We start from the raw sequence: 22,289 nt of genomic DNA on the forward strand, positions 1-22,289 counted from the left end.
TAATTGATTCCCATTTTACAAAGACAGCAAACCAAAAAGTTGCTCTTGTAGCTGCAGTCTTAAGCAGCAATGTTTATTTGGAATATATTTCTAAAAACAACTTTAAACATCAAACATTAATGCTTCTGTTACAGGTGTCATCCCACAACTGATCAAGCAGGAAGATGTAAATTTAAAACATACAGTATACTTTTCTTCTACATTAAAGGATTACAGTTAAGCTTATGGAAACCAATACCACAAAAAAACCAGGTTCCTGAGAATTTTAAGATTGCAGTAAGGACTCTCATTCTAAAGAGGTCACGAGACAAGTATTTCAGAGAGTAGCTTTTAACCTCTGAAATAAAGCCCTGCCAGTTATGTGGCTCACTTCTGAGCATTAACGAGAGACAACGAAGAAAAAGCAATCCTGTTGCAATGAGGATTAAATTTACTAACCATAGTTGCCTGCACCTAAACTGGAATTTCTGTACCTCCTTGGCCCCCACAAAGGTCCACAAAAAGAGTTGCAGTCCACTGATTCACATTTACACGTTCCAATGTAAGACAAAGGTAAAGCTGTGTGTAACTGAATGATTTTGGAAAGAATGTTTCATCATGTTAGTAAACAAAAGCTCAGCACCTTGCAGATAAAGAACCTCTAACTAAATATTTTGTTTTGCTGTTCAACTAGAAACCAAAGTAAAAAAAAAAAATTTAAAAAAAAAATCAAGCAGTAAATTCTTGAACATAACACTGAAGAAATACTCAAAGAACATAGCTGATGTTGTACTATAACATTTTACTTCATTTAAGTACAGCAAATTTCACCCATCCTATGATTTATAAAGTACACAAAATATGTACATAAAGGAAACTGAACCCCATTAAAGGATGATTATATATGTGCATATGTACATATAACATACACACACAAAATGTGCAAATTTCTTTTAATGCAAGTTAAACAAAGCATATGCAGGATAGAGTTGTACAACGATAATGGAACATGAAGTATTCTAGGTTTCCTAATGATGTTTTCTATCTACAGCCAGTGCAAACTTACAAGGCACAAACTCAACGCTGACACTGTAGTGTTGCAAGTTACATTCAGGCACATCTCAATCTGTTGTTCTTCAGAAGAAGATAAATGGAAGTGCTACTCTGTTTCCCCAGAAATAAGACCTACCCCGAAAATAAGCCCTAGCATGATTTTTCAGGATGCTCGAAATATAAGCCCTACTCCAAAAATAAGCCCTAGTTACAGTTCATTAAAAAGTCAATTTAAATAGTGTCCAGGCAGCTACACATGTAAAAAAGTAAGCATCTTTTGAAGCAAAAATTAATATAAGACCCTGTCTTATTTTCGGGGAAACAGGGTACTTCTGTGCTAAACTGTCAGCCTTCTCCCCAAGTTTAAGCACTAAATTGATGTAACCTATATGCAGTTGTTATCAGTGGGGTTCTGAGTTAATTAATCACTGGGAAGTCTGTGGCTAAAACATGTTATACTCTCCTCACATGTGAAAGTTCATTTCTTAAAACACCTCCCATACATTCTCCATAGACTACCTTGCCAGCCTTGACATGTGGAATCTAACAGAACATTACTAACGTTTTTTTCTATATTTAGTTAAACTCCTGCAGAAAGTAAATGCAAATTTAAAAGAAACAAGAAGAACCAGCAAAAAACCTTCAGAGATACTTGTATTTAACAAACCTTTGCTCAATTGCATAGCGACACGTGTGCATCAGCTAGTAAAGGGTTAAAAGCTTGCTGTTTAAGGCAAAATTTTAACACAGCATAGCAGAAAAAGCCAAATACCAGTTTCATCAGTATTTAAACAAAGTACTGGCCCATGTAGGCTTATCCTCAGAGTTTTCTTTCTTTCTTTAATAGCAAACCCACACTTGCAGTATGCTTGATTAGCAAATTTTGTTGCATTTTTTCTGAATAAAATGAGAACAATTAATATGGAGGCTGACTGACACTAAAAACACCCGACAAATATATTCTCTTCCACTCCTCAAAAAAGCATTTTTTTGAGGCTACTGGGAGTTTAAAACTCACTTGTACCCGGCTCTAATATAACACCTAAAACTGAACTAATAATTTGAAGTTTTCTAGTATTTAACAGACGTTACCACATCACTTTGTGTCTCACCCTAAAATTGTATTTTCCTATTATTTTTTCAATAGAAGACATTTAATAGACATCTGAGGAAAACAATACAATACAAAAGCTTAAGGGGCTTTGCAAAGGTATCTTCTGTTCCTTTCTGCAAAGTAAGAAAGGAGTGATTTTATTGGCATTTATTTGAAGTGCCATCAATAAAGAGACAAGAATACTTAAGAAAGCAAGAAAAGTTCTAATGCGCCACATATATCTTTGGTTTAGCCTTCCTGACCAAAGTCTTCTGTAAACTTCTTTAACTTCTCCAGGTCCTGTTCATTAACTGTTGGTTTTGTACTTGATAGTGACCGTAGCATATCGGCCTGTTGGGGAAAAAAGGAAAAAAAGAAGAAAACAAGTGTTTTCAGAAACAAGTATAATACTACTGCTAACAATCTTGTTGCCAAGACAAATATGCATTAAAAAGCCTATTAAAACAACATGACCATAGGAACTCCTATTTACACAAAACTTTAATTAAGCTTAAACTTCCTTTTTTTTTTTCTTTTCCCGTCAGTTACTATTTTCCATCCCATCTTTAACTACAGCAGTTTAAAGTGGAACATAATCAGAAGTTCCCATGTGCTCTTCATAGTCCAGCAACATAGAACAATAGTTTGTGATTCATCTCTAGCAAAGTTTTACTATTCACGACTGGTGATTTCTGTCTCTTCAATTCAGTCAATTTTCTAGATAAATATTTGGACACCAGAAAATGGAGTTCAGAAAAATCACAGGTCTGTGGAGTTGAAAGCAGCAGTTAAACCACCCCATGAATAAAAAGGAGCAAGAAAACAAACCAAGTTGTAGCCAAAAGCAACTGAAACAAGTAGATGCCTAACACCGCATATTACTATAAAATTACAGATAAACCCAAATGTTAACATCATTATTTTCTAGACTTGATATTTGTCTCATCAGACTAGAGATACCCCCCTTAGAAAGAATTAAAACCTGCTCTTTTTAAGTACAAGAACTAACTTTGGACACTGAAATAACTGCCTATGCAACTACATTGCATCAGAGCCCAGGTACTATTACTAGCACACAGGAATTGTTATGTTTTATTCCAGGAAAGACGGATTAAGAATCTGCTTAGACCATGTCAGTGGAAGTTTTAGGGCAGGCTTACACCTGCATACATCCTTTTGTCCTTCCTCAGTATGTAATTATGCCCAGAAAAGTATTTTCTTGCATTCATTACAGGACTGTTTACACATAAGAAGTGACAGCAGCACAGCTTTCCCTCAAGCATTGTACTTAAATTCAGAATCTTCTTTTGTTGCTCTTGGGGAAAAATACAGAATGAGTGTACAGCATTTTTTAAACAGTAAATTAAAATTTTAATTCGTCTTAAAATTCTGTATTTTATTCTCTAGACCAAAGCCAATATTTTAACACGGACAAAGAAAACAGATAAATTGCTGTATCACCTGTGATTAAATTTAACCAAGACTACTGTTACATCCACCATCTTTTTACATTTTATTGTTTATGCCTGTATTGATTTCATGGACAATATTTGCCTACAGCAGACCACTTCCCAATTTACACTGAATATTACTTCCCATTTCCCGGTATCAATATTAATGCTACAGAGTGGTGGGAGGGAAGTATATCTTGGGGCAAGGATTCCAAAGGTTTTAAAAGAATAGAAGACAAGTGGAAGAACAGTGGAAGAGCCAGATGCTGTCTATGGATGAAGGACAGCAGCTGCATGCCAGGAGACAAGAACAATAAGAAAGAAATGCTTATCAGGGATAGAGCACTGGCTTTTTCACAAGCATGCTGTACTGTAGCATTTTATGTTGTGAATTCAAGTGTCATCTGATATGTCCAGCATTTCTGAAAACAACCAACTCATCCAATTGCCTTGCATTACCATTCGAAAGAGTCTTTACCTGTAAGTCTCTTCAGAGTTCTGCAAAACAAGAAAGAAATGCTACAAAAGCATACCTACCATGGAAACCTGAGGCTCCAGTAATTTATCACCTGGAACCTCCATCCATGTCATTTCTATGGCTTCAGGATCACCTGGAGAGCAAGGCGTGAACAAATCTACCATGATATTTGGATTAGACAATGATGGTCCTTTTACCTAAAAATAAGAAAATACTCAGTTTATAGGAGTTATAATTTTAAGGACAAAACCCAGAAGTGGAACAGCATCTTTAGAGCAAAAACATTCCTTCGTTTTCAGCAGATGTCCCACCCACTGAAAAGACATGTCCTGTGAAGAGAAAGGGTATAAAAGCACTGGCATCATTCACTTTGAAAACATGCAGCTGTAGCCAGATACTGAAATTCACATAAGATCAAATCCTAGGAGCCACTTCTTCCTTAAGTTGAGTATTTCTCCGGAAAAACAGCAAGCCAGGAAACGTAGTTGGAGAAGACCACTCTTCCTAGTCCCTGGACACTTTGTGAGTTCATTTATCAGTGGTTAACAGCCTCCTAAACACTTTTTAGTAATTATCCTTTAGCCCCTCAAGTCAGGAAGCCAGAGTTGGATTTTCAGTCTTTGACACGCTGCACTACAAAGTTCTGAGCACCTTTTCTGATGCCACCACAGCAGCACTCAGTAGAAAACAGGGCCATCTAGTGGCAGAACAGAAACCACCCTTTTTTATTTTTCCAGACACACAAGGGAAGACCCAAAAAAGCGGCACCAGGTGCCTCTTCCCTTTCTGCAACACATTATCTGGGATCCACACTTTTATTTTCTTTCATCATGACCTGAAGCATCACACATCCGTGGGAACTCAAACCATATGCAAAGATTGAAAGACAACACAGTAACTGGCTATTTTTAACAGCACAGAACTGGATTTGCTATTCTAAACTGCATTTCAAGCACAATGCTGAACAATGCATATTGTAATGTTCAAAACGCACCCTGACAAACCTGCATTATGATAGAGAGCAAGGAATAGTTTACAATGAATTAGTAATAAACTGAGGAAAGCACTATTTAGCTGGGGCAGGTTGTGTGTTACGATTAAAATAATTCATAAAGTTAAGATTTTGCTTATAAAAACAGGAAATCACATCCAAAGAAAGTACTAAAAAACACAGGTGGAATCAACTTGACTTATGTCAGAGCCCTCAAAGTACTGTAGTTGTGGGTTTTTTTCCCCATCCTTTTTTTTTTTTTTTGGACAAAAGGAGATAAGAGGTAAGAATTGCTTCTGGGTTGCTCTGCAAACTGTGATAACTGAGGTTATTTCATTGCTCCACAGCAGTCAGACATTCCTCAGATTCTTCCAAATTTGAACAAAAGGCTAAAAGGTAACAGCCTTTACCCAGAAATGTCATTGTCATTTAAAGTCAACAGTGGATAAATACTTCAGGCAATCACTGCTTAAGGGCAGCAAGCATCTAGAAAGTCCTTGATATATCAAAACAGCTGCTTATTTTTAAACAAATACAGTTTACATCACAGTGTTACTGCTGAGTTGCCCCCAGAAGAAACTTAAAGTGTTTTAAAATACTCATTGTGTTTTTTAACTGTGAAAAGCTCCTCAAAAACCCTTTAAAATGCTGTTGTTTTTTTTTTGTTTCCATCATGGTGGCAGTGTGGATTTCCCCCTCAAAAGACAGGCTGCAGGTCTATTTTAATAACTACAAAGTTGGCAAAGGTTTCCTTAATGCAGAATCTGGAAACTTAAATAGTCCTCCCACATTCTGGACCATAATGGATTTAAGTGTTCCTTCCTCTTTGAATCTTAAACTGTATGTGTTCCTTGGAAGAAAGTACATGGAGAAAAGAAACCAATCTTCAATTCAAAATAACTGTAGCTGTTTGGTTTAGGGCCCTTTAGGGTCTGGTCTAAAAAAACCTACTACACAGGAAAAAATATAGTTTTATTTAACTGATACATATTGTATGTATTTGAAGCTCTGTTTGTATCACTGATGACATTATCACACTTCTTTTTTTTCAATTTAAGAGCTTAAGGGTTTATAGAGAACAATTAATTTGACTGAACATGACTCATATGTGCAAATTCTCCAGGGGAAAACACGTCTTCCCAGATTTAATGGATATAGATTGGTGCTAAAGGACTCTAGTTGGTTCTTTGTCAAATAAAGTTTTTGAGATCCAAACACTCCAAATAAATGTTTAAGTCAGCACATAGTACGTAGAGGTAACTGCAAGATAAGCCAAACAATATAGTTTCAAAAGTCTCTTTAGAGTGCACTTAAGTAACGGTAAACTAGTATTCACATTGCAGCAGAATTCACAGGATGATGCATGCTGCCCCAAAAAATAAAACTCAGTTGCCTTGCTTCTTTACTACTGTTGCAAGTAGCATTGATTCAATGTTTTTACCAGAACTTTACAAGAACCTTAATTTTTCAGTTTGAAAAGTATGCCAAGTAAGCAGAATGTGCTTAATTAAAATCCATATGGATAAGTAATAAATTTAAACATGCTAGAAAAACATGAAGCACCAAGTAACTTGATACAGAAAATGAGAACCTCTGTAACATTCCTATTTAAGTCAAACTGCGAACTGAATGCTTTTAATACTACCTAGAGTCATGAAGAGTCATTAAATCTTGGATTACACAGCATGGATAACCAGAAAGAAGCCTCACCACACTTATAGCAGGACTGGGGAGGGATGGAGGAAGAAGAAGGAAATAAAAGAGAGGGAATTCCCAAGTTGTCCCCCAGCAGATAAAAAGAACATTCATAACATGCAGTATTACCTAAAACCAAATTCAGTTTACTTGCAAGGCATTTTCAAATAAAGATAGTTCTCAGAGATGAAGTAACTTGAAAAATTTCTGATTTCTACTTACTTTTTTAAAGTGAGTAGCTGATTGCACTTTTCTTACAGGCTGCATCAGCGCATCACGTACAATGATACTTATATCTGCACCGGAATAGCCATCAGTTCTCTTTCCAAGCTCTCGATAATCTGATTCTGTTAGGAGATTTGGAGTTGAACCAAGGTGAAGCTTGAACATTGCAGCCCTGGCATGGTCTTCAGGTAAAGGAATATAAATACGCTTCTCAAACCTAGTTTAAAAAAAGAGAAAGCAAAACATTACACAGATGCTAGCTTGTGCAGGTGCACAGTGGAAAGAAGCTTATGCAAATAAGTATGTAGTTCTTTCCTAACAATATTAGAAAGAAACAGTTTCAGTATTATAAACCTCAAAAATCTAAAGCAAATATTCAACAAGCCATTCTCATAAATAATATCATAGCTAGCATAAGCTAGCATCCAGAATATAACATTTACTTCTTTTTCATAATAAAGATTTTCTCTTCAGACTGGAGTTCTTCCAGATACTCTTCAGCAGAGTTTGTGGTTTAAAAGAAAAAAATGATGGGAAAAAGTCTTGAAAATATATCTGAACAATTCGCACACTCAACTGCCTGATTACAAGCTAACATAACCGCCTTCTGCTGTCTTCAACTAAATTAAACTTCACAGTTGGAAGCAAATTCGAAGTCATTCCCAATACAGTTGTCAGAAGAAAATGTTGGTAAGTACAGTTCTTCCTTTGGAGCAGCATCTGTTCTCACCATGGGGATTACCTCCCACCAACAAAATAAGAGCAAGTCCAAATTCTGTAGAACACAATTAACTTGGCACACATGACAAAGTGGGCCAAACCCATGAAAAATTAATTTGATTACTGGCATTGTTGTACAAGTTCCTTTATGTCTTATGGACAAGAGTTAAAGAACTACTTTTTCACACTGCAGAGAATCGTAGAATAGTTTGGGTTGGAAGGGACCTTCAAAGGTCACCTAGTCCAAGCCCCCTGCTGTGTGCAGGGACATCTTGAACTAGATCAGGATGCTCAAAGCCCCATCCAGCCTGGCCTTGAACACTTCCAATGATGGGACATCCACAGCTTTGCTGGGTAACCTGTTCCACTGTCTCAGCACCTTCATTGTAAAATATTTCTTCCTTATGGCCAACCTAAACTTACCCTTTTTCAGTTTAAAACTATTGCCTCTTGTCCTGTCACTACTGGCCTTGGTAAAAAACAAACAAAACAAAAACATCTATCCATCTTTCTTATAAACCTGCTTTATATATTGACAGGCTGCAATAAAGTCTCCCTGGAGCTTTCTCTTCTCCAGGCTGAACAACGCCAGCTTCCTCAGCCTTTCTTCACAGGTGTTCCAGCTCTCTGATCCATTTTCATGGTCTCCTTCTGGACCTACTCTATCAGGTTCATATCTGTCTTGTACTGTGGACCCCAGAACTGGAATTTCAAGAATGACTTCAAATTTTAAGCAACATGTTCACCTCTAAATCTGTCTCACACAAAACTATAGTCATACAGGTTGGAAACAGCCGCTGGAGATGACCTGGTCCAACCCCTAAAGTATGGCGAGCTTGAATTAAGTAGATAAAAGCCAGTGACAGTCACACAAAAGAGGTGTTTCTTCAGCCTACAAAAATGGCCATTATGCAGGCTGCGTCCTCATCACAACATAATTAGACATCACATAGCTGTATTTGTCCTCTGTTGCTCTGCAGCTCAAAGAATGATCCAGCTAATCAGATACCTGTATTGAAGCCTTTTTATCTATAAAAAAGCATGAAAACATGCACTAAAAGTTGACAAATTATGCCTGACTATTAGAAAAACACAGTGTTTCTCTGCAACGTAAGGTTAATCCCTGAAATATCTCAAGGTATTCAACAGTTTGATAACAGCTGAAAAGGAAAGCTCTACCCCCTCTTACCCTTCTGAGGTGCATATTTTGTAACTTGTCACCCAAGACCGCCAGAAAACCAACCAACAAGGAAACAGGATAGTTTTCTGCTTGCTCAAGCACAATCAGCTAACCAACAGATCAAAGAAAATACAGGGCTAGTGTAAGAGTGAAGAACCTACCTCTTTGAAGGGGCAAGAGGCCATTTGTTTAGCTCAGTCCACCTCATGGAACTGAGTTGTAGAACATTAGCCATGTCTGAAAACTTGAGCTAGATTACTGCCTCAGGTAGTCTCAGACCAAACCCTCACAACAGTTGCGAATTTCATACCATGAAAAAAACGCCATCGTACCTTCTCCTGATAGCTGAATCCAAAACCCAGGGTATGTTTGTCGCGCCTAACACCAAGATTCCTTCATTGTCAACACCAACCCCTATATCAGGGAAGAAATAATTTCATTGTTTAGATGATAAACAGGACAGTGTTCTAAAATGTCATCAAAATTTAACACAGTGGAACTGCAGATCTTTTTAGTGTTCTCATGCAAGCTATACTTAAAATACTTATCTTAATTCCTTTGACTGACTCTGAAAACCAAATAAACTTACCTTGCATCTGGACTAGAAACTCTGTTTTTATCCGTCTAGCAGCCTCACTTTCATTTTCACTTCTTGACCCACAGAGGGAATCTATCTCATCAATGAAGATAATAGAAGGCTTGTTTTCTCTGGCAAGCTGGAACAAGTTTTTCACTAATCTTAAAAAAGGAAACAGATTCAGTTATCTTAATGATTACACAAATATAAACACATAATTTAAGATTATGATACAGCCACTTCCTCTTAACTTAATCAGATTAATTCTAGAGACTTTGTAAGAAATAACACATACATCTACATTATACAACTTTACTAAATACTTTTTATATGACAAGAAAAGTTGATTTGAAAAAACAAACCCAAAACTTAGCTGTATCTTATTAACACATTTTACTAAGCTAAAAAGGAAAATAAACAGGAACATGCTGGGAAATTCTTCACATTACCAGCACTAAATCTCAGGCAATAGTCTCAAATGAAGTCAAATAGAAAAAAAGCCAAGCTGGACTCAAGTTCTTTATTCCTTTCGCAACAGAAGAAAAGCAGCTTAAGGTTCCCAGCTTTTGGGAAAAAAGTCCCAGTTCAAACACTGTCTAAGGGCCTTTCTTTTTCATCCTATCAACTTTAAATAGTGTTGCTCAGTTGACCCACACTTCAAACTATTAAAGCATGGTTTCGACAAGTATCCTCATCATCAAAGTCTTTTCTGTACCAACAACCCAGAGCTTTTTCTTAATTCAGAAAATCTTCATTGGAAGCCTAGATGGACAGATGCCTGCACTTCTAGACTTCAGCCAACATGTCACTTCAGGCTTCCTGGTCTTCTACAAATATCACATAGTAACAAACAAAGAGTTAGCATGGGGAACAACAAAATCTTCTCTCCTTCAACCTATTTCTGGAAGTCTCTTATGTATCCCAGATTTTATTTCAAATCAGGATAAAGAAAAAACACCTCTGTATGGATAAAGAAATGCCACATGGTAGCAGCAGAGCTGCTGGGACAGATGAGTGAGGAGATGCCAAGAGGCAAAGTACCCCAACACTTCAGACCAATGCAGTGTGCAATCACAGCTGAATTTAGAAGGGGATGAGCTCCATGGTGTTCCCAAAGCCTTTCTGAGCTATTTTTTTTTAACTATCTTGAGTACTGGAGAGAGGTCCATCTGCATCAGCACAAAAGGCAGTACATAATGATATCTTCGCATGGCACTGCAGCATGAAGTATAGAAACACCTGAAGGTTGTTTTTAAAAAGACACAACCCTCCCCTAAAATTAATTTTCTTTACAGCAACTTATCTATATTAATTTCTTCTTGCCAATGTTTTCCTGGACCTCTGACAACTCTAACTTACTTTTCACTTTCACCCAACCACTTTGAGACAAGGTCAGAGGAAGATACAGAGAAGAAGGTAGAGTTGTTTGCTTCTGTTGCCACAGCTTTTGCTAAATAAGACTTTCCTGTTCCTGGTGGTCCAAACAGGAGAATCCCTCTCCAGGGTGTTCTCTTTCCTGCAAGAGAGAAAACAGCGGTCTTCAAAATAGAGTAGAAAGACTGAACCTATTTTTCTGATGATGTCCCCCTAATTTACTCAGAGGTTTTCCACATCTACCCATGAAACTTCTGTCAGATGGATCACAATCTTTTTGTTAAGAGCTCAGCTTAAGTCTCTGACACACTGGCATAACACTTTCCTCAGACCTCAGCGCTGGTCCTGACTGGTCAAAACCAAATAAATGCTGTAATTCTTACCTGTAAACAGGTGTGGAAACTTAATAGGCAAGATGACTGCTTCTTTAAGTGCTTCTTTGGCACCTTCGAGACCAGCAACATCACTCCATTTGACATTTGGTCGCTCCATAACAATTGCTCCTTTAAGAAAATATGGTATAAATTAGAGTTGCACATCTTTTCACAACTTCAATAAATTCCATTTTGGAAAAAAAGAAATAGTTAAGAGATCTATGTGCATGTCCATACTGAATAAAACAGAGGCATTTCTAAGTAGATACAAACACCAAATACTGTTAGTTAAATTGATGTTATTGCTACAGAAACCTGTCACATTGTTGTACCACAAGAAACCATAGGTAACCAGAATACTTAACCATTATACTCCTGCAGTCGTCAAAGCTAGTCCATAACTCACCAGCAAATGTGCATTTAGTAGTCACAGATGAGTACCTTCACTAATAGGTACCCAGGCACCATGTCCTCACCAAACCACCATTGTACTTCTTGAAGAATTCAAATGTAGCTGCACTAGCCCAGGACTTAGAAGATTTACCAGTAGATGAAGTAATTTGTTTGGTATCTCCAGATATGCAGCAAACAATGAGACCTTCTAATGCCAAAAAGCTTTGAGAACTAGGGCTGAAACTATCAGAAAAGTTATATGGAGCCTGCTTAGCTGCAGAAGTATGTTCTTAGCCAAGCCATGATCCCTCAAAGTTTATCACACCAAGTCTCGTTTTGCTCAATCAAGAAGTTCAGCTTGATTTTCACCAACCAAGCTGTAATTTAGCTTTCTCTTCAGACTTCCGATTGCTTAGTCTGACATGCTAAAAATTATTTGTTGACTACTTTTAAATGGAACAAACTGGATCTGAGCTGGTGACTGAACATTAGATCTCATAATCCTAGCCAAGGCAAATTCAAAAGGTAAGAGAAATTTTCTCAGGTGAACAAATGTCAGCCAATCCAATGCTTACCTAAATACTCAAACACACAAAGTTTCAGTTGCCCTATTTCTCTACAAGGGGTTTTCCATAACTTCACAATTGGCTCTCACCAGCTATTTTCTTGACACTTTCACCTTATGCCTTCAGAGCTCTGACATAATTTCAGGCTTTTTTTCCTTTTACAGGATTGAAAATGTACTGTTACTCGCTGCCTAACGAATAAAGCAAATAATGCTTCCTTTTTAAGTACTTCCTTTGAGATTTTTTCTTTTGCTGCATTCATTTTCCACCAGATTGAAATGAACAATTTCTGTTTACAATTGCAATTGTTAAAAAAAATGGAATTTAGAGTCCAAAAGCAACATCATATTGTTAAAAATGTTTAAAATGTTACAGAGGAGGTTAATTGCCAACTCTCTTAGCTTGCAATCTATATACTGGAATTAATTCAACCACCCACTTCCAATGCATTTAATTCCTTCGGCACGTTGATTACATCTCGGATTTTCTTAAAGTAAACAGAACTATGTGCTCCATCACTAAAATAATCAGCAGAACAGGTAACAGTTCACATAGGAACAGGAGATAATTTCAAAGTTGAAATACCAGAGTTAACTGCACCAGACATACCATGGTAACTGAAATTACTGCAGTGTAAGAGATCACCTGTACCCGGAGACAAATAGAACTGGAATTGCAAGGTTCCTAATTTTGTAGGTGTATGTTAATAGCTGGAAGATTAAGCAATAAAGTGCCAAAGGCCTTTAAAATTCTAAACAAGAGTACATGGCAATAGACCCACAACTACTATCCAGTCACTTCTCCCACAATACGCCAAGTTGCCATTATAATTAAAATCTTGATAAATACCCACAGATTTGGGAAAATTCTATAAGGCAAAGTCAGCTAAGAGTAATAAGGCAGCAAAATCAAACATGAAAAATTTCTGTGGCTGTTGTGTGAAGCAAAATGAAGATGAGTAATTTGAAGACTGCCCAGAGCTTGTATTATCTGAATAACAGACTCCTGTGTTAAGGTTAAAGGTACCAAGAATCTCTCACCTCAGACTTCCAAGCAATCAAATATATAAGCAAGAATGCTGTGATTTTATAGAAAGTATCAAAGAAGTGGTGGGTGCAAGAAATGGTTTCTTGAAGTAAGAACTGAAGTTCAGATTCATGTGGGAAGAAATGAAGAGTGAGAGATAGGAAAAGAGTTCAATGCTCATCATTTTTCTGTTATTTTAAAATACAGAAAATTGTTCCACAGAACTGTGCATAGGATTAAATAAACATGTAGAGCAGTAGAAAAAGGATGGCGCAGTTTCCAAATATGGTACAATAGCTCCTGAAATTACACAATCAGAAATGTGGTAAATACATTCAATCTTTGTTACGCTGAAAAACAAGGGGAGAACAATGAAGTTCCTTCAGATACATAAGCACCTTCTGGCAGGGAAGACCTTAACAATTCTTCACCATTAAATGGTAATAAATATCAAGCAAACCCTCTTGTTTTACTGTGCACAAAACTTACTGGTAGGTGCTATACATTGCATCACATATTCGGCATTTGAGTTCAAAAACCCAGACTATTATCTTACTCAACTGGGAGAGCATCATCACCACATATGAAAAAATGGTGCCCATTACTATATAAACAAGTAAGAATCCATATTCGCAATTCCTACACTTGATCACAAGATTTTTGGTGAAAATAATCCTGCTTACACTAAGCATTTGTATGATGTCTGGTACCTCAGGCAACAATCTAATACACTTAAGAGTACAAAAATACTGATTCAGTCTAGCCAATAGCTACCTGGGATCTTGCAACTTTTACCTTTGGAAAATGCTGTCCTGATAAATGGTACAATTTTAACATGAAGCATAGGGTACACGAGATAAATTTCAACATAGTCACTGTATAACTTCATGGCATACAAACCCATACTTCCATAAAGACCATGCTTGCGTATGTGAAGAGTACATACTAGTAGTTGAGTAACTTACAGACAGTAAGTGAATCCATAACATTTCAATTGCAAAAGTACAGGAATTTGCCTGACTGAAGCCACACCTATTTAAAGAAAAAGATGCTTCAAAATTACCTTGAAGTTGATTCTGTAGCTTCTTTTTTTCAGGATCCTCTGACTCTTCTTCACCATCACTGTCATTCCTAATTTGGAAACAAGAAAAAAAATGTTGAAATACAATTAAAGAGACTGCTGTCTTAGAATAAAAATCAGAAAGCAAAAAGCAGAAAAAACACCAGTCTGAGGAATGAAAGAAACCTTGAGATGCTTTCAGATCTCTACAAGTTTACAACATTGTACTCCTGCTTTTCTACGTGACATTCTTTCTAATTCAGTCTCGTCAGCATCTCAACTTCCTCTTATGGGTCTGAGCTCTATTCACACACTTCTACATGCTTTGAGCCAGCTGTACGAAACAAAAGCCCTTGTACTGAGCAACAGGGAAGCACTAAAACAGTTTATTTGTAGACACTGGCACTTATTCCCTATCTGGAGCTGCAACAGGACATGGTCACTGTCATTTACTACTGTGAAACTCTACACCCTCCTCTTGTCAGAGCACAGGAAAGTGGAAGTTAAAGAAGGAAAAAAAAGAGTTAGTAAACAATTGGGGTGAAGGTCATGAAAATGCAGGTTGCCTCTGTGATATCACCAACTCCTTCTATTATAAACAAGCAGAACACAGTACAGCTCCAAAAATAAAACTGATGAGATGAGTAGACAACAAAGGAGACCAAAAAATCATGTGAAGTTTCAAGAGACAACTGAGCAACTCTAGCTGTTCAGGACTGCTAAAAAAGAGCTATCCCAACAGAAGGTATCATCCTGAACCCTTCCTTTCTCCTATCCCAATAAAGGTAGTAGCAAATGCAAAAGAGGCACTTCTTGTTCAGCTCTCCAAAATGCAAAATGAAAAAGAAAACCAATAAAAAGAAAGCAGTGGAGAGACTAGGCAGCAGCAAGGCATCAGAGCAATTCAGTCCATCTTACAGAACTTCATCCTGCATAGAGCTTTGCACCTCTCACCAAGTGTGAGACAGATCAAACTTGGGCCACAGTAATCATCAGTCTGAATTTATTTTCTAGTTAGTAAGCATTCACATATAGAAAAATTTTAAGGGTTATCGGGCTCATTTCCATTAAATCCAATAAGTATGTGTTAGTCTGAAGCAGCTTTAATTCTTCAGTGAATTTCCTGTGCAACTGTTCACACATTTTAGCAAATAAGCACAAATGCCTGTGATGCTAATTCATGTTTGTTTGTTTCTTTGCTTATTTGTTTTATTAACCCATTGTATTTCAAGATTAGTAAGTCATGTAAAGCATTTCAAAAACACTAGTTAAAATGATCTTTGAAGAGCTGAATTTTTGAATAAGCTTAGTTCAGGAAGTATTTTGCTTTACCTTATCCAAAAACATACCCTTTTCCATCAGTAGGACCAGACTCTTTAACTGGTTTTGGTGCAGTTTTTTGTCTCTTTTTCAGATATTCTTTCAGCTTTTCTGCTCTGTCCAAGTATTCTGCACATTTCACTCTAATGCTCTGTTTTGCTTTATCACCCTGTGCTTCATCTAAGAGTTTGAAGAGAAACAATAATTTGTTAACAGCAAAACACATGTACATCAATCAGAAAACAAGACTAAATCTCTGTCTCCTTTATAACTTATCAATATATCTCTCTCAGGGCTCACCACATAACCAAACACCTCAATTACTTATTTTCCACTATACCATGTAAAGAAGTGACAGGAAAGATGCCATCACCTACCAGAAATCCAATACATGCTTGAACATTGCTTTGGCTTAAAAATTGACTGTAAAGGATTAAGGACAATGGCACTGGAAGCTTTTCTGTCAGCCTTTCAAGCAGCTATACATTGTCTTAATAACTCCTTTTCTAAAATAGCTCATCAAGAAGCTCTGTGTGTTGGGGAACATTTATTTAGAAACATACTTTATTTTTCCATAGCCTGCTAATTGTAAAAGATGTTCACATGATAAAGAAAATTATATAAACTATCTGAAAGAGTTAGGTGTGGTTCAACAGCCTCACTGTTTTCTTAGTCACTATTACAGTATTTCAAATCAGCAATCAAAATTTAACATGTTAGGTTTATGTGTTAAGTTTCCAGAAGTGCATCAATATTGCTAAAAGCATAGAAAGTGATAATCTGTTAACGTTTATAAGATATAAATGGATAAAAAGTGATAAACACAGATCATCCTAAGTGTCTATAAAGAAAATAGTTGCGTTTTTTTCAAGTCACTTATGTCAGGCAGGCAAGCAAGTCCACTTAGATTATGGCTGCACCTACATAAAGAAAGCCCACTCCTTGCATACAAACAGTGGACGTGATGCAAAAGGTACACAGACATGGGAAAACAAAGGCATAAAATAATAATAATGAGGATATGGGAACTGAAGAAGAATTACAACATACAAATCCATCTCATACATTTTTTTGGCCACGATGAACAGCAAGACTATGAGATTAAGCAAAAAATGCCAACAGAGACATTGTAGAAAGGCAGGCAGCATGAGTTGAGGAGGAAAAAAAACCTACTCCGTAGATACAACAAAAGTTTATTGCGTAACAAGTGGTTTTCAGCACAACAGAAATATAGGGATCCCTGTACTTATTGTCACATTTCTTCACGCGCAGTGGCCAGCCTGAAACATTGCTACAAAGTTCAAAGGAGAGATAGCAAACCCCTGTCTTAAATATATGACCTCAATCAAACTACAAGGAGCAAGTATCAAGTGATGAGAGTAAAAATTTAAATACTGATGTCAACATAAGAGATTACTCTGGGTAATTTGACCACTAAACTCTACTTAATCATCCAATACATTAGACTTACATTTAACAACATGGAGAAAATACTGCACAGCATGTTGGTACAAGCGGAAGGCTTCCTCATAATTTCCTGCTGTATCTTCTTGTGCTGCCTTGTTAGCGAGGTCTATTGCTTTCTGTAACACAAGCAAATAATTACGTGCTGCGCGAAAGCATTTTGCACGATTAAAGAGACTTTTAAAGTTGTTTTTTGATGGCCAGTTTTTCTGCTCTTCAACATCTACTCCAAAAAGTTGAAGGCAACTGATTGTAAGTCTTAGGTGGTGAATGACACAATATTTCTGTCCTTTTATGAACAGTGATTAACAAACTGATGAAACTAGCACACACAAAAGTCTAAGTGAGAAGAATAAGCTTCTGTGTACAAAGTTGGAACTACTACTGGTTTGTCTATGCAGTTTTTCTTACTGATCTCTTGCATTTATTATGGAAAGAGTTGGAAATCCATTTTAAGTTTTTTTTCATTGCAGACACAAACACTTCGAACCGAGTTGTAACACCAGAAAACCCTGTCAACAGCAGAGTCAATGCAGGAAGTACATGATTACAATGCACTGAAACTACTACTATCTCTTGTCCAACCCTATGTTGGGAGACATCTTCAAAGACTGACTGTTTGTTTGGCTTCCCCAGAAGGATTTAGGTTCTTGATATTCAAGTGAAAAATTCTAGTTACCACTCCAGTAGGAAGGGAGAAAAAAACCCACTAGACAGAAAACATACCCAACTCAATAAGCATCAAGAAAAGTTCTAGAAGTTATAGATGGATTTTAAATGTTTGCTGAGCTAGTTTCAAATAAAACTGACTGTGATTTAAGCCATCATATTGCATACATTGGCCTGTAGATTTGTTGCTATCACTGTTACTCCTTTGCTCTTAAGTGCTTATTACTTTTTATTACACTTTGCTCCTTCGAATGCCTATACCATTTCAGGACAATTAAAAGTGTCAGTTTGAATGACTAGCTCATGTAAGCTTAAAAAAGGCAACTGATTAGCCAGAGTTAACCAACAGTAACTAAATCTTCTATAGCCCCACACCTGCTTTTCCACTTTATGTCAATTTCTTTTCCTAAACATTGTTAGTATGCTCAGGATCGTTATGGTAATGCCAGGGAGCAAGGTGGAGAGCTTCAACTGCAGCAAGGAGCTTTCATCAGACATTCCAGTACAAATACTCTTGCCATTATCTGGATACTCTGATGTATTTCAGGCAAACCAAAGATAGTAAACCGTAGGTATGAGAGAAGAAACACCAAAATCTCCCATTCTGCTGCTTTGTGTTGGTGTCTTGGAAGCAAAGATCATCTCACTGGATCTACCTGAAATCAAAGAGTACTTTCTATAAAAACAATGATCCAATAAAGCAGACTCCACAGCTTGGTTGTAGCAAGTGTTGGGACACTTTAAGCATCTGTTTCTTTGAAACAGAACTTAGCCTTTCTTTTTTGGAAGAAGATTTGAGCTGATAAGCAGTTTACCACGTACAAATGAGCAGTCCCCTCCTTGATGCTCATCGTCATCTTGTGCTGGCTCTGTTAGGCCTCTCTATGCACCATTTGAATCCAGGAAAAGAGCAAAAACTAAGCCCCAAAAGAAGTTACTTTCTTCTTAAAGTTCTTAAGTCCCTTTAGCGACTTAAATTACCATATAATAGTCAAATTATTCCAGGATCCAGTACAAAGACAGTGATGCATGTGAGAATAAATCCAAAGAATAAATGGCAAAGACCACCTGCTAAAATGGAACTGGAGAAAACAGAGCATGTTGCGGCCCTGATCCTCTGAAATAGAAAAAATGTCTAGATCATGTATTGACTGCTTTTGGTATATTCTATTTTTGTAAACACCCAGAAGACTATTACTTGGGTATTAGATTCTCAGCCCTAACACTTCATTACATCGGCAGGCACCTTGGCCTGTTACTGTGATGAAGAGCACTGCTATCAAACAGGATATAATTTCTTAGAAAATTGTATAAACTAGGGCATAGATGACCCGCTCTAACTATCCATGAGGCAAATTGTATTTATCAGGCTATGGCTTGATAGTTTGATGAACATCACCCTCAGAAAGAACAGTTGCGCCAGGGGAGGTTTAGATTGGATACTAGGAAAAAATTCTTCATGGAAGGGGTTGTCAGGCATTAGGAACAGGCTGCCCAGGGAAGTGGTAGAGTCACCATCCCTTGAGGTGTTTAAAAGGTGTTTAGACGAGGTTCTTAGGGCCACGGTTTAGTGCTAGAGTTAGGTTATGGTTGGACTTGATGATCCTGAAGGTCTCTTCTCACCGAAATGATTCTATGACCAGCTTAAACAGGTTTAATTCTCCTTGTTATTCTCTGTGATATCTCCCCCAACGTTGTCAGTACAAGCATTACATGGCCATAATAAGTTTACAGATATGATAATAGTTTAAAACAATCATAGAGAAAAATGTGTATTTTTAACTTAGGTAGTTTCCAAACCTGTTTCACCAACCGCCCATAGAACCGATTATACTGCCCCAACCGAGGGTTAATGCAAATAGAAAAACGGAACAGGCAAGGAGTCTTAGAAAAAACCTAAGCCAAACGACGCGTTCAGACCACAAGACGTAACAGCGCTGTCCAGGCAGACACCGGGACCCGCCGCTCCAGCGTCCCGAGGGGCTGGTGAGACCGCTTGCCCGGCAGCTCCCCCTCCCTGCCCGCCCCCCAGGGAATCAGGGCCTCCGTCAGAAGAGCCCAGTGCGGATGCGGGAATTCACCTCCCGAGTCCCAAGCCGAGTCCCCTCTCCACCCCCAGGCCCGGCCCAGGACACCCCCCCGACGGCCGCCGCCTGCCGGCTCCGCCCCGCCCCGCGCAGGGCCGGTGCCGCTCTACCTGCAGGTTGTTGGAGATGCTCGCCATAGCGGAGCGGGGGGGAAGGAAACCGCAGGAGAGAGCGTGGGCCCGCGGCTGCCGGCGGTGGAGCTGAGCTCAGCTCCGCTCCCTTCCCTTCGCCGTCCCCCTCAGAACCGACACTGCGGCCTCCGCCCGCCGCTTCCGCAGCCCAAACGCCGACGGACTCGCTTCCGCTTCCGGGCACCGCCCCGCGCGCCTCGCTGGACGTCACGCCATGCGCCTCGCCTGACGTCACGCCACGCGCCTCGCCCCGCCCCGCCCCGCCGCGGCGCAGCAGGGCGCTGTGCGCATGCGCGCTGTGTGCACGGCCGGGTTTAACTGGGTAATGGTGGCCTGGTTTTACATTGCTTCTCTGAAGTGCTCAAAGGGCACTGCTGGGGTTTGGGGTAACATTATTTTTTTCCCCTCTCACGCTCAGTGCCAGAAATTTTCTTACATTCCTTACACCGCTTCCCAGCGTCTGATTGCTGACAGGGCGCCATGTTTGCGTAACCTGGCACGAGTGCGCTGTGTTTTATTCACAGAAACAGCTCTTAACACGTTGGGACACAGTCATGAGCAGCCAAGCGTTGCTCACCTGCGGGTTAGTAATACAACACGGGTGATGCGTGTGAAGGAGGAAGTGACTCAGAACACAGCGAGTTATAAACCTGTTCTGTAAACTTAACTTGCTCTGTGGATTTATGAACGTCTGCTAAATTAGTGCCATATCCTTCCCTGTGCTACTGTAACTCCCTCGGGGCCGAAATGAATGTGTGGGAAGCTTCACTAGATTCATAAACCTTCTTCCAGCTACCACCAAGTAACCACAGTGCAAGATTGACTTAATTTCAGTGCCACTTTTTGATTTTATTTTGTAATAGTTCAATGAACCTTTTCAAAACTGTCAGTAGACTGCCTGTTCTGTGCAGAGGGTAAAAAGTGCCCCCGCAGTCACCCCTATACCTGGGAAGGTGGTGGTAATCTCTTAGTCAAGTCATCTAGTTGGCAGTTTATTTTCATAAGTGTTATATATCCACATGCTGGAGGGCACTTTGGTTGATTTTTAGGGATGGTCAGTAACAGCTGTTCTCCTTGGATCAACTGCAAACATGAAAAGACATGACGTACCAAAGATTAACTCATGTAATCAGGCTTTGGGAAATGAGGTGGTAAAGAGAGTTGGTGGAGGAAGTGCGGTTTGTTGAGTTTATCACAAAAGACAACTGAAATTGGCCAAGTGATGGGAAAGCTACTGATTTCTAAAGGAACCTTATAGCTGTGTTGTCATCCGGATTCAAACATAGCATCAATGGTGAAAAATGCTCAAGAAAACTCTGCGTGTTAAATCACATATCCATTTCTTTCTTGTTCCATCTTCAACGCATGAGGCAAAACCATCCTTTTTACCCTTTCACCATTGATTATGCCATCATGGAGCCTTTGGCCTACTTTTAACCTCAATTTTATTTAAAACACACTACTTAGTTAGGGATATAATTTCCCTTCACAGTATCACAGTATGTTAGGGATTGGAAGGGACCTCAAAAGATCATCTAGTCCAATCCCCCTGCTGGAGCAGGAACGCGTAGGTGAGGTCACACAGGAACATGTCCAGGCGGGTTTTGAATGTCTCCAGAGAAGGAGACTCCACAACCTCCCTGGGCAGCCTGTTCCAGTGCTCTGTCACCCTTACTGAGAAGAAGTTTTTTACCCTTCTGTCTTTACTTTCTCATTCTGATGAGTGTGACAGAGTAAGTTCCTGTCACTAATATTTCTGGCTGTGTCACCTGCACTTGTGATTTTCAAATCTATAAGGTTATATTTAGCTTTTAGGCCTAGGTCTAAAACAACAAGTATGTCACAGGCGTGTAAGTAGTAAATGCCTCTCCAGTCACACTGAACTGGCTTCTGAAACTCCTGAAAAAAAACCCTGTTTTCTTCAAACATGAATGAGATTAGAAAAAAAAAAATCTGAAAAGGCACCCATGTCTTTACAGATAACAGGCTAAATCTTGCATTCCTTACTTAAGTCTTACTCATACAGGATTCCTACTATAATTTGACCTTGGAGCTAGTTTTGCCTGAGGAACAACAGGCTGAATGCTGAGTAATGACATCAAGATTAATTCCTGAGAAGCTAATGAAGAGTCACGTCAAGGGTATTACTTCCATTTGATGGACAAGTACAATCACATTGTCTAATACTTCCCAGTACTCAAGTTCCTGTGTAACCATATTCCAAGAATCCACACCACAATGATTGTGTACAACTAAGTGTAGTGAAAATAAAACATAATAAAGATATTATTATAGGTACCTATTTGCCTCAGATAAGCTCATCTCCTAGTTGCCTGGGGCATTGTTACTCACATTGCTACGACTTAGGTGGCATAGGCACATA

The 22,289-nt window shown here is 38.6% G+C and overlaps 1 protein-coding gene across 1 annotated transcript; it reads right to left on the minus strand.

The window, feature by feature from the left end:
* Window positions 1-761: 761 nt before the first annotated feature.
* On the minus strand, window positions 762-20,056 carry VPS4B (vacuolar protein sorting 4 homolog B). Its single transcript, XM_080339343.1, has 11 exons — window positions 19,886-20,056; window positions 17,027-17,138; window positions 15,585-15,735; window positions 14,239-14,306; window positions 11,200-11,319; window positions 10,802-10,958; window positions 9,455-9,603; window positions 9,198-9,279; window positions 6,963-7,182; window positions 4,114-4,251; window positions 762-2,476 (listed from the first exon to the last, which is right to left on the minus strand). Exons 1-11 carry the CDS (start codon window positions 19,910-19,912, stop codon window positions 2,375-2,377), a joined length of 1,326 nt encoding a protein of 441 aa, XP_080195469.1. The 5' UTR covers window positions 19,913-20,056; the 3' UTR covers window positions 762-2,374.
* Between the last annotated feature and the right edge of the window lie 2,233 nt (window positions 20,057-22,289).

This window comes from Nesoenas mayeri, assembly GCF_963082525.1.
Source record: "Nesoenas mayeri genome assembly, chromosome: 2".
Lineage (NCBI taxonomy): Eukaryota > Metazoa > Chordata > Aves > Columbiformes > Columbidae > Nesoenas > Nesoenas mayeri.